The sequence below is a fragment of the Maylandia zebra genome, linkage group LG22 (genome assembly GCF_041146795.1).
Source record: "Maylandia zebra isolate NMK-2024a linkage group LG22, Mzebra_GT3a, whole genome shotgun sequence".
Classification (NCBI taxonomy): domain Eukaryota; kingdom Metazoa; phylum Chordata; class Actinopteri; order Cichliformes; family Cichlidae; genus Maylandia; species Maylandia zebra.
In genome coordinates, this window is record NC_135187.1 from 20,828,212 (window position 1) to 20,841,350 (window position 13,139).

The 13,139-nt window shown below is 37.5% G+C and overlaps 1 protein-coding gene across 1 annotated transcript; it reads left to right on the forward strand.

The window, feature by feature from the left end:
* The first annotated feature begins 3,504 nt into the window (after window positions 1–3,504).
* Window positions 3,505–10,417, forward strand: cdca7b (cell division cycle associated 7b). The gene is made up of 10 exons (XM_004547946.4): window positions 3,505–3,782; window positions 5,344–5,487; window positions 5,578–5,678; window positions 5,836–6,061; window positions 6,205–6,270; window positions 7,199–7,381; window positions 7,746–7,901; window positions 8,041–8,190; window positions 9,059–9,195; window positions 9,915–10,417. Exons 1-10 carry the CDS (start codon window positions 3,735–3,737, stop codon window positions 9,934–9,936), a joined length of 1,233 nt encoding a protein of 410 aa, XP_004548003.3. The 5' UTR covers window positions 3,505–3,734; the 3' UTR covers window positions 9,937–10,417.
* The last annotated feature ends 2,722 nt before the right edge of the window (window positions 10,418–13,139 follow it).

Below are 13,139 nucleotides of genomic sequence, written 5' to 3' on the forward strand. Positions count from 1 at the left end.
CCACCATTGTGCAGGTGAAGCCAAAGGCAAGATATGCTTCATCATTTTTCCTTAATGTCCTTTGTACCCCTTTTGTAAAAACATAGAGAAATGCACCACATAAAATATTGCAAAAGGAAAAGGTTGTCTTGCATGAATATAGTGTACAAACTCAAAACACACATTTCTCCTAAAAATTAAGTTGTGCAAATGTGAACAAATCAACTTGTTACAGATATTCATCTCCGCTCGAGAAAAAAAAACAATCCCACAGAACAAAACTCCACCAAACACCACAATAATACACAGTAAGGCCAAATTAATAAGTCTTCTCATCAGACATTGATGCTTCTTTACTATGTGACTCAAAAAATAGGAGACAGATGTTTGTTTGTTTTTTTAAAGTTCATTCATAATAAAAACTAACTGTAAGATGTTTAACTATAATGCTGTCTGTATTATTGTTGAAGTCCTAAATTATCACCTTTAAAGTGTTTATGCTAATAACACTGTGTACAGTAAGACAGGCATGGAGAACAGCACTGACTGGGAGAGGCTTTGAACAGATCACATACTCGTTTCAGTTAAACATATAAGACTTACACAATTATCTACCTAAAATCTATTTATTTGAAATATCATCTTATGTACAATTATAATGTATTGTTCATCTCCCTTAAATAAACAGGCAGCCTTAAAGTATGAAATATTCATATATGAAAACACATAGATTTGTCTATTGCCTCAATGGTGGATGGAGCCCCACAGGCCTCAATGTGAGCTTGAAGCCATTTATAATGTTTAAGTTGTTTAATGTGTAGGCACTCATGATAAACATATTTTGAATGAAATTATAGGCATTGAAGCCATTGAACCCAGTCAAAGAGGTGGTAATATTAATTTTATCAGATAAAAAGAGAAGCATTCTGGATATTTTGTTTAAAGACTTCACACCCGAGAGGCATGAATGAGGATTTTTCTATCAATGAGTTTCTGTGAAATGTACCTTTTGTGTTTGTATGTTTTTGACTAGATTTTGGCATTGTCTCCCTCTTTTAATGTTCTTGTACTCATATTAACTTTTTATTTTTATCTTTTTTATTTTTTATATTAACTTATTTGCATTTTTTGTGTCCAGAATCTATTTGTACTGTGACTTAACCAATTAGCCAATACCACCTCTTAAATGTCAATTGTTCAGGTGGTTTATCTGTGAAGGTGTGATTGGTCCATTTGAAAAAATTTCAGTTTCTTGTCTTTTATTTAAACACAAACGGTTTCACATTTTACAATGACCCTGATGAAGGCCACAAGCCGGAACGAGCTGGTCACGTAATAAAGTTGTTTCTCATTACTTTAAAGTGTTGCTGGAATCTCCGCGTTGTCAACTCATTTTATTTCTCTTTCTGATAAGAAAACTATTCAATCAGATAGTTATTTGTGGTGAATTAAATAAAGTTACAGTTTCAAACACCTTTTAGCACCACATCTGAAATTCAAGCACTTAACAAACCTTGAAAATATAGTATTAATATTAAAGCATTTTCAAGGATTTCAAGCACCCGTACGAAGCCTAATAGATTGATCTGGAGGTCAAAGTGGAAATAATTCTATATAGACCTTTTTATTAAAACTATGTTTCATACTGCCATTGTTTGTATTGACAGGATAGAGACAGTGAGAAAATGATATGTGGGGATTCTAAATACCACGTTACTTTGGACCTCTGACCTTTTCTATAAGGTCAGACTTTCCTAAAATGTATTTTAGCTTTAAAATGTGCTTAAAACTCTACTGCCTTTGTTTCTAAAAGTACATTTATAGTTTACATTTGAATATCATGTCACATTTCACACACGTCACAGTTAATCTCTGATTTTAACTGCAATACAAACGTCTCATAGCATGTTTAAAATCAACAAAGAAAACAAAATGTTTCATTTTGTTTTGGTGGTTCAGTTTTTTTTTTTATTGACAGTAAGATGGCCTGCCATAATCAATTTATTTCTGTGCATTTACTGTTATTAAAAATATATATTCATGTACTGTAAAACCTCACAAACTTCTATTACCCCTGTTTAATTTATTTATTGAGTCCTGGGTTGTTTAAGTGGGTAGAACAGAACAGCAAATCAGTGCATGGGGGACATTAGAGCCAGTGTCTCTAACACACCCTGCTATAGAAAATATGATCAAAGTTACCAGTGCATAACAGAGTGGCCAGAATCCAAAGACACATTTGTCTGTACAATCAGCCTAATGAGACTTAAATGAACTGGACTGATACTTTTTTAGCACCTTTCTATTCAGTTGAACTCTCAAAGTACTTTCTACTCCAAAGCTTCATACAGCAGCATTCTTGTAATGTGATTTATTTTTGGGGTTAAGCCATGTAGAAGAGTTTCCTCACTCCTGAGAGGAAAAGATGTTTGTGGTTTGAATCTTCACAGCTGGAATGTAAGTACCTGTTATTTACTTTGTGGCCACTTGAGGGCAGCAGAAGAAAAAGTCAATGTGATGCTGCTGATGTCAGATGCTTTAATTAACAGGTCTTATCAATACTTTAAGATCCATTGTGAAAGGTGTTGTTTGAACCATTCCTGCATGACAAATAACATGTTAGATACTCTGTACTTGTCATATGGTATTATGATGTTATCATATATATCATGAAAATTAAATAAACAACAACAAGACAATCGACAAGTCCACATTTTTACATTACAGGTTTTATGTTATTGGAAGGTCTTGTGCTGCACAAGTGTGGACTCCTGGAGTGCTATATACGGACAAAGATTGCTAATTCAAAGTCTTCTATGAACTCAGTCTCTGAATCATTATAAAATAGGTAGCAACAAGACAATATGAGTGAAGGTTACATGAGTAACAATTAGTTTAACTGTCTAACTAAGAAGCTGGCAGCTTCTTTAGCTGAGAACCTGACAGATCTTAGAGCTTCTTCACAACATCATCATCCTCTCTGTGATGAAGAAAGCCCTCTCAGCGCCCGATTTGTTCGTGGTCCTCTTCGAGACCCCCTCATCAGTCTCCACCAGTCCATGAGTCCATGAATTTTGACGAGAGCGAAGTCAACCTCAGTGGGTTCCTGATCTTCTGACCTTTTTTCCACATCATTTTCAGATTTTGGTCTCCTTGTCCTCTTTCCGTGTCCAAAGTTTACATCAAACACCATCCTTTTAGTTTTCCTCAGTAATGCAAAAAAAAGTTAATAATTCTAGAAAACTGAAGTATTATAAGAGTCAAGAAGAAAAGCACCTCAACATTGTATTTCCCTGTTGTCTTTAAGTTATTGTTATTCATTTATATTCCACCACTTCAGAAAATAGAACTGCGTTAAATATATAGTCAGCAAGAAACTCCTATCATAACGACAAGAAACTTGCCTTCAGGCAAAGGTTTCCCTGGCTCTAAACATAGACACGCCCACATGTCGTTTTTCGCGCGAAAAGCGGGACTAGACCATTTTGAGTAATGGGGGAAAGTAGAAATACTACTACTTCAAAATATAGATAAACCTTTTTACCAAAACCTACAAATGAGTGAGACCGTTGTGTTTTGTTATAAAGACCGTGAGTGGAGTCTTAAAGTTTAAGCAGTTGGACTTAACTATAAATTAAGCAAAAGATCAGCAAATACAAAACCCCCATGTTTGCATTCGCCGGGCTTTTCTAGCGGTTAGTTTTTAAATACACCTCTATTGCCGAGTCTCATGTAACAAGATAAAAGTTATTGTTATGCCACAGTCTGGTTATAAACAGAGTAAAATGACCCTCACGTCAAAGGTAAGTCGTAGAGCAAATCTCGTGTAAGCGTGGCTTTCTTTTGCCTGTTGGATTTTAGGGTAAAGAAAAGTCCTGCCGAGTCACTAAACGAGATCCAAAGCCGCTAACATTGGTGGCATGGTCGGCCTGAATCACTAAAGTTACGATTCGTTTTCTGAATTATATACAGGCTAGTTCAAAGGTTTCTTTTGTACATGTCATCTGGCGAACCAGCAACTTGATACGTACTCAGCTTCGGATTAGTGTTCAGGTACATTCTGAGTTTAAGGTTGTGGTAAAAATGAGCTGATGCTGGGTTTAGTTTTGTTTTTATGGGGGGGCTTCATGGGTGGGTTCCGGTTTGTTTTTCTGCGAGGTCAAAGGTCAGCTTTGCTGAAGCTGAAAGGGGTGGTTTAGCCAAACAACTGGGACATCAGCTGCTTTCCTGAGACAACGTTTTACACAGCTCATTAGATGACAGATTCATTTACAGCAAGTAAAATCTGAACCTCTTCCCTACACAAATGCCTGTAAACAGACTTTACATTTGATAAGCTGCCTATAAAATTGATCTTGAAGCAGTGATGCTACTATAACATCTGATTTAAGCTGGCGGATTCTTTTATATTTACTTTATCAGTAATGGTGGAGAGATGTTTTTTCTATTGTAAAGCCCACTTCTCCATTTAAAATTTGGAAATCATAAATATCATATGTAATTTAAAAATACTGATTCCTTTTTTTTGCACAATCAGTGCTTTGGTGTCTTCTCTCTATTTGACCTACACTGGCAAAATGTAGGCACCCAAAGTATGTGAAAAGTAGGGCGTTAAAGAGTCATTCACCTTGCCTAGAGCCAGCTTACTCTGATTGGCTACCCCTCACAAACAGAAGGTGGGTGGTACTTCTACGCTCAGCCACAGATGTGTGCCAGAAACTATCACAGATTTTTCCTTTTTGACATTATACAGAGTCAAGTGTGAAGAAAAAAATATTTGTGATAGGCTTGTATCGAATTATTTTAAATTTTTTACCATGTTAAATATGAGCATCTAGAATACAATAGAATTGAATAGCCCTTTATTGTCATTGTACATGGAGGAGTGCATGTGCAGGAGGAGTAGGATATAAATCGTAAGACGACAGGAATAAATGGCAAATAGAAGAAATGTGTACAATCAAGAGGAAGACAAAACAAAAGAATAGCACAACAGGTCACCGTTAGATCTCTCAGAAGAAAAGAAAAACATCATATGAAGAAAAGGCATATTAATATCAATATTATTATTATTAGCCACAGAAAATTAAGGGACTGGAGAATCAAACCGCAATGCACTGTGTGGAGGACCACACATAGGAGTCTGTCAGGATTGACGTGCTTTTGGAGTCAGCCTCAAGTGGCAATGAAAGGAACTGACATGTGCATTTTGGCCTCATTTCACAGCTCTGGAAGTTGCCTCTTGTTTTCACCACACCTTTCACATAGTGGAGAAGCTTGTCCACTAATAGCGAAGTAGCTCCCTCTGGTGAAAAATGTTGACTGCAACTTGTTTAATATGGTGCTTTACATATCTGCCAACAGGCTCCATGCTTCAAATCCAAGTATATAACTGCCGAGCTGGCTCATCTGTTCACCCAGTCAGACAGTGAGGAGGACTTTGAAGGTTTCAGTGATGATGAGGAAGAAGAGGATAGAGGACGCTTTAACAAGCAACTAAGGACCAAAGTATGAAACTGCTAACGCTGTGTTGTTTCACAAAAATGTTACAGCCAAAGCAGAAGCCTGCATGCTTTCTTTTTCTCTGGTTTTCTGCAGGTGGTGGATTCAGAAGAGGACAGTGACATAGACACAGGCTTCCACTCCGATGAGGAGGAGGCCCCACCAGCAAAGAGAAGGAGTCTTTTAGTAGCTCTGAGGTAGGTGCATGTGTAAAACTGGTTTAAGTAAGTTTTGGGTTGTTTTTTTAGTTGTTGTTTTTAAGTAACTTGATTAGAGTGAAACTGGGCTCCTTGTCACTGTCCCTAAATCTGTGATTGCTGAATAGAGACTTTTTTTTGAAAACTTTCTCCTCAGGTTTCCTGTCAAAAGAGTGTCTTCACCCAAGAAGGAAACACAAGAGAAAAGTGTTAAAAAGCTGGTCAAAGGAAAATCTCCCTCACAAATATCCAGAGGAAGGCAGAAGGTGAAGCAGAAACAGGATGAAGAAAAGGAGGAGGAGGAGGATGAAGACAAAGAGGAGGAGGAACTCTCTCATAGCCTAAAGAAACGAGACAAGAACATCCAAGAAAACAAGGCCATGGTATTGAACCCTTCCTGCCCTTTCATATTCTGACATCTCAACACATTTACAATAATACAACAGCTTTTTCTTTGTCAGTAGTTCTTAACTTGATTATGTGGTGGTGTTTTTTTGTTTGCTTGTTTTGTTTTGTTTTTTGTTAGCTGGCCAAGTTGTTTGCTGATCTGAGTACAACGATGGCTGACCTGACAGCACCCACCACTCCTCAGGTGAGTATATGTGGCAGTTTCATGTGATGGGAACATAAATAGACAAAAAAAATAAAAATAGTGAAGCAATCTGGAAGCCCATCGAATGTTGTATTGAGGTCAAGACTTCCTGACAGTGTCCTTATGCAATAATGACATTATACTGGTCATTGTTACAAATATAGATAAATTTTAAAAAGCTAATAGCTAATATTACAAGGCTGACTTGCAGTCTGATGATAACCAGCGGTTGTAAAACTGTATTTCAGTAAATAAAATCTCTCACTCGCTGTTTACATGGAGCTTTTTACCCTCAGCCATAAAAGGCTGATTGGGAATTGCTGTCACCCTGCTGGGCGGCGTAGAAACCTGCTTATTTTGAATGGATACCATAGATGTGTGTAGTAGGAGGCTGAGGGGTAGCACTGGCAGCCACCAGTAATTTTTCTTTTTTAACCTATACTACATGCAACCAAAGCACTGTCAAATTTAATGGGTCCATACTACTCAGACTACAATCAAAAAGCAGAAAATGTCCAGCATCAGTTGGTTAAAGTTCTACACATTCTTATAAAGATATAGTCTCATAGAAATAGATGGAAGTATCGGAAGAGTTTATATTTGGTGCATTCAAACTAGGTAGAAATAAGACTATACTTGCTAAGTATATGTCTGTACCGAAGTATGAACCGTTCTTGTAAGTAGGCTTTAAAAACACACACATAATACTAAACAAGAAAACAAATGCAAAACTGGACACTGGTGTGTATGTTTGAGTAAGAGGCATGAACCTCTTAAAAATGTAAAAATATTTTTATAGGTGTTTTTTTTTTTTTTTTTTTTTTTTTTTTTTTTTTTTTTTCATGCTTTTGTGTTTATTTTGTTTATTTATTTTACAGACTCTACTGTGTTTTTACTGACAAACATTGTCTTTGCTCTATTTCCGCAGAAGAAGAAACGGCTGTCAGAGAGAGCAACGCCAAAGAAACGCAAGTCTGAAACGGACGTGGTGTCAGAAAGGAGGAACCCGTCGCGTAAGGCTCGTCCTCCCGAGAACTTTGCAGTGGAGGAAAAGAGCGAGCCAGTTCATGTCCGAAGCCCCCGTACTGTAGACATCAAGAGACTGGTGGAGGTACAACACCCAGCACACTGTCTGCTGACATATAGCAACACAAACGCATGGATGAACTCAACAGGAAACAAAGGGCTTTTTGATCAAGCAGGTTATTGAAAATTTCCTTGTCTTTAATCTGGACTTGGTACAATTTATAGTTAGTGTGATAGCACAGACGTGCATATCATAGTAAATTGTCATAATGACACTCTGTTGGATGTTTAGTTTTGAGAGCTCTGTAGTGGAGTACTGTGTGCACATTTTCCCCCAAACCAATTACTCCTAAAACATCTGCTATGGATTTTATGTATAAAACTGATATTTAGTCAGTAAGGATGAATAAAATTTGTTTGTGGCATTTCACTTTTATGTAACCTGGCAGGTGGACGAGGACCATGTTGGTGAGAAACACAAAAAGAGAAGGAGCCAGTCTTCCAAGAGGAGTCAATATTGCGTGAAGTCGGTCGACGAGATCACCAAAGAAGACCTGGACAACATAGCGTACCGCAGCAAAGACAAGATCTGGGACAAGGAGAATGTGAGTCTCATCAGGCCGTCCTCAGATTTGGGCTAACGGTAGTCTGCAGCAGTGTGTTGTATTCTCAGGTTTCCTGAGTTGGAGCAATTTTTTTTCACACTGTATGTGTGTGTGTGTCTGTGTGTGTGTTCTCTCCCAGGGAAGCTCATGTCACCAGTGCAGACAGAAGACTCTGGACACTAAGACAGTGTGTCGCAGTGGTTTCTGTGTGGGGGCCAAAGGTCAGTTCTGTGGACCGTGCCTCAAGAACCGCTATGGAGAGGACGTATGCACCGTGCTGCTAGACCCGGTTAGTCCTAATCCACATGTTTCTCACTGTGGGTTTAGTCTACCCCAGGCAATCGTGGTTTCTTTTGTCTTTCGAATAAGTAATAATCTTTTGGTTGTTGTGATTACATTCTTAAATTTTCTTTTTAAAATTTATTTTTACAAAAAGTCGCTGCACAGCGATGTGATGCTCGAGGAAGTCTTACATAGTGGACAATGTTCTGAATCTCTTTAAAATCCTCTGTCATCAGGAATTTTTAAATAAAACTAAACTTAGAAGTGAACAGCAGTTGGTACATGCATAGCTCAATGTATAAGGCAGAGAGCGCCCCCTGCTGAAACTTTAATGTAATTACTGGAAAGTCTGAGCACAAAAGGTACAGAATGTTGTAAATTCGACTAAAATATATTAAGGAAAAAATGCTGCTTTGCACATGTATAGGCTTTTTTTTTTTAACATCAAGTTTTCTTTTAGCTGATGATCATTGCTGATCATCAGCAATGGGAGGGAATGGAGATGAGGAATATCTGTGTTAGCGCATAGTGTCCAGCCTGAGATGTTTCTATGGCAGCTGTGCTTCATATTGATCTTGGTTCTTACACTAAAGAGCTCACATGTGGCTCAGATCTGAGTGAGAGCTGTGATTTAAGTTGAGGAGGAGTTCAGTAAACCGAGGAAGCTTCAACAAACAAAAATCTAACAAAGAGATGAAAGGTTATAGATTTTTCACCAACAATTTGTTACTTATTCTTTATTACTGAGATCAAAGCAGAGACCATTTATATGAATTATTTAATCATTTCCAGTAGAGTGTGCTGAAGCACAGAGCCTGAAGAACAGACAATTAGTGACCAACTGAACAACCAGAGTTGGGATCTTTTCTTTGTAGACGTGGTCGTGTCCCATCTGCAGAGGGATGTGCAACTGCAGCCTGTGTCGTAAGAAAGAGGGCCGCTGTGCCACCGGTATTCTGGTCGGTTTGGCTCGCTACAACGGCCACGACAACGTGCACGAGTATTTGGAGAGGTGAGTCTGTGGTTTGGGATTTTTTTGTTTTGAATATCACAAACTGGATTTCCCAAGAAACTGATATGATGTAAAATTATTTTTCTAAATTTATTGACGATCAAGGGCACGAATTACTAAACAGCAAAAGTAAATGGCGTGTGAGCGCAATCCCCAAATAGCGCTCATAGGTGTGGTTAGTTTCACAGCTGATTTACAAAAGTTACACTGTTTTATTAAGTACAGATGGAGTCGGTTCATTTTGTTGTCAACCACAGAATAATGTCTTTTTTTAATGTCTTTAAATAAAACTGCATGTTGCAAATATTATTATCAGTTTGGATACTTGATGTTGGTATTTTATATTATAAAAGCGAACATTTCCTAAAATACCTCATTTTGATGCTTACTAATTGAGTCTGAATGTGAGCGATTACTGAAACAATTACAATGATTAGCCGACACATGAGCTGGATAGATCGTAAATATAAGTGTCGGGTCTTGTTTGCTTTGTATTTGTTGTCTCATTGATTTTTGGGTGTCTTTGGTTGAAGGCCAGTATGCAGGCAGTGATCGATTCGGTCTTGAGCTCTGAGCACCGTGTGTTCAGACTGAAATTGTTGACGGATCAGTGATGATCATAACCACTGGTTGCAGCCTTTATTCAGCCAGCAGCTAAAACCTAGAGCTGTCATGTCTGATTGTGTTTTTTTGTTTTTGTTTTTCTTTCTCCAATGCAGTATTCGAAAAGAGCTGCAGTGAAAACAAGAGACACGATCAGAGGAGAGAACTTGCAAAAACAGATGATATCCAGGGGAGGAGGATCTGATGCTGCACAGTACATGTACTGTAGAAATCATTTTAAATGCACATTTTTAGGTTTAGAGCAAACTTTACTAGACATACTAAATCTAAAGTTTGTTGTTGTTGTTTTTTTAAGCTGAAGCACCTATGCTGTTCTATGTTTTATATATGCTGATTTTCTAAAAAATTTTTAAGACTGCATAAGATGCAGGGATGCTTTTTCTTTGTTTTAAAGCCAGTACTCACTTTTTACTTGGAGGTTTGTTTTCTTTTGGGTCGTTTTTAATCGTGATGTTGCTTGGACAGCTGTAATGTTTTAATTTTTGTGATTCGGGTACAAACAGAGCCTTTAACACAAACTACTGTTTTAAAACTGAGTTACTTTGCAGCTTTCCTCTCAGTCTACTGTTTATCCTAATAAAGGACATTACTATCTGAACAGTTTGTTGTTTTTTATGCAGTACTATAATAATAATAATAATAATAATAATAATAATAATAATAATAATAATAATAATAATAATAATAATAATCATCTAAGTGTTAGAACAGTTCAACCCTTTTTTGGAATTTGTTTGACATAAAGTTGTGAATAATTAATTTCTGAACCAAGGCTCAGCTTCAGTTTGAGGAGGTTTGCTGTATTTAGACTCTTTGTATTTGTAAAAAAAAAAATTAAAAATGCAGGGCATCCTCAGGTTCTGGTCATGAATTTATGTCACACCAAAACAAATGTCTAATCAGCCAATCACGTCGACTGAAACTCAAAGCGTTTAGACACGCAGACATGGAGGAGAGGACATGCTTGAATTCAAACTGAACATTAAAGGAAAAAGTAACTTTTGTTGGTGTCCAGTTAGTTTTGGACCCTTTCTGAACTGTGTAGATGCAAGTGAAGTGAGTACCTTCTAAGTGACCCATAAAGATCCTCGTGGTTCAAACAGTATTTTGATAGGAGTTAAGATTAGTTGAGTTAAAACTTTTCATCAAGTGCACCGAGAGAAATTTGACCGTGATTTCCCACAGAGTAACACCATGTCAGTATTTACTGCAGTCGAGCTCAAAGCTGTTGGCTTTCATCTTCAGATGGTGAATTTAAGTGTATGGGAATTAAAGAGCATTCTGATCGGTACATTAATTTCAGGCTTATTTTTCATTGGTGGATTTGTCTTCAGCAGGCAGCTGGTTCAAATCAGGGCAGTTGATGACTTGTAGAATCATTTTTTCCGACTGGATGATTAGAACTGAAAGCATTTGTCTGTAGTTGATTCGCCCACATTTCAACTCATCTAACCTATTTTAATGTCTCTGCTTTTAGTGTGTAAAGGTGATCTCCTAATTAACACACAGTGAGTCTTAAAGTGAAATCCACAAAACAGTTCAAGATTAAGAACTATTTTACCTGTACATTTGATGCCAGTTCCCCTCTTTCTCTATATGTCACTCACTCGCTGATACTCAAACACAGAAGATATTCTGCAAATATTACGGTGTTTCCTGCTTGAACTTCAGCTTTGAACAGCTCTGCACTTTGGCTTTCGTGTGAATCATTCATTGTATTTGTTATTCAACATTTTTTTCACCAAAGATTCAGCAGTTATAAAAATATAAATCAAACCATTTTTTAAGGAAATGTATTCTGCGGTTTTATATACCAGTTTCAGTTACTGTTGTTAATATGTTAACAGTAAAAATAAGTTTTCTTAAAAATAATAACACTACTGTTATGTTACTTACTGTACTTGTGGAGGAACCCTAAGAGACTCTTATAGACATCTAAAGGAAAAATATTTTTTAAATATAGATGCAGATTCATGCAGGAATATTCATGAGTTTTTTTTTTAATTTGATTTGATTTTGTAGTGTGAGAACAGACAGATGGGAGTCTCATAGTCAGTCAGTTTCTCTGGCTCTGAAACAGCAACAGACCTTTGAGTTTTTGGAAGACGCCCCGTTCTTTCTTCTTTGTCTTCCTGATTTTAAGGTCTTCAGACTTCTCTGGAATATTGATAACAGATACAGCTGACTGAGACATGGATGGAGTTTTAGAAAGCGGTTCCTCACAGGGAACTTTCAAAAGGAGGTTCTTCACTGAGGGGAACAGCAGGCATTGGCCGACTTTCAGACTTTTTGGCAGGGTCTTTCAGAAGGACATTCTTCATTGGAAAGAACATCAGAAATTGGTGGAGTTTCAGAAGGGGGCTTAAAGATCTTGGATATATCGTTCTTTTCTACATCTGCAATTGAAATGAGCAGCACTGGCGCAAAGTTTGCACTGTTGGTGAGTAGAATTTCTTGAGGATATTTGTCTCTGATTTTCGTCAGTATGCTGTGGACCATGTCATCTCTAATGGAGCAGGAGAAGATTGCCTGGCTTTCCACCGCTGTGAGAGTTTTGTTGACATGATCCAAAGTGGCCTTTGTGACACTGAAGGAGATTATGCTCAGATTCTGGGAGGCCCTGTTCAACAGGGGGCGAGGAGGAAGCTCCAAGAAGCCCTGCAGGACGCAGGGAACTACCTGTATAACCAGTTCATGTGCGGTGAGCAGTTTGGTGCTTTGTGCTTCCTGATGCTTCTCTTTCTGAAATAAGAGGATCTGAATGTAATTTCTCACCATGCTGAGGACTTTAGGTGTTCTGTAGAGTAATGTTATAAGAATGATCTTTTAAACATATTTAAAGAATCACAGAAATATTGAAACACTGTAGCTGGACTATTAAGAATCTCACTGATATTTAGGTCGTACGGCCTAAGGAGCATCCACGCTTGAAACTTTATATCCCTCATTTTGTTAATGACATTCACGGCCCAAACCTAAGATGAAAAACACATTTACAGGGCATTTTATTCTAGAGGTTATGTGAACATAATGAAAAAAATAAATCTCCAAAAGTTTCAGAAGAGGTTTGGCTTCTTCTTCATCGAAACCATCTAATTCAAACTCTCAAAGCCTTCAAAAGAAAACAAAAGAGAGGTTTTCTCACAGCATTAACTCACTGCTATCTGAGTCTCCACCAAAAGATCTCTTAGATCTTCATGTTTGATGGGATTTTGTTTTCCTTCTGAAGCCTAAGAAACTCCATCATCATTGCAATCTAGAAATAAAAGGAGACATTTGAACACCACCAAACTCAGGTCCTCGGAAATTACCTGTTTTAT

Bases quoted from the DNA above. Each gene is read 5' to 3' on its own strand.
- cdca7b (XM_004547946.4), top strand. From the start codon at position 3,735: ATGCCACAGTCTGGTTATAAACAGAGTAAAATGACCCTCACGTCAAAG. The intron at 5,488-5,577 runs GTATGAAACTGC...GGTTTTCTGCAG, and splicing joins ACAAGCAACTAAGGACCAAA to GTGGTGGATTCAGAAGAGGA. The intron at 7,902-8,040 runs GTGAGTCTCATC...GTTCTCTCCCAG, and splicing joins AGATCTGGGACAAGGAGAAT to GGAAGCTCATGTCACCAGTG.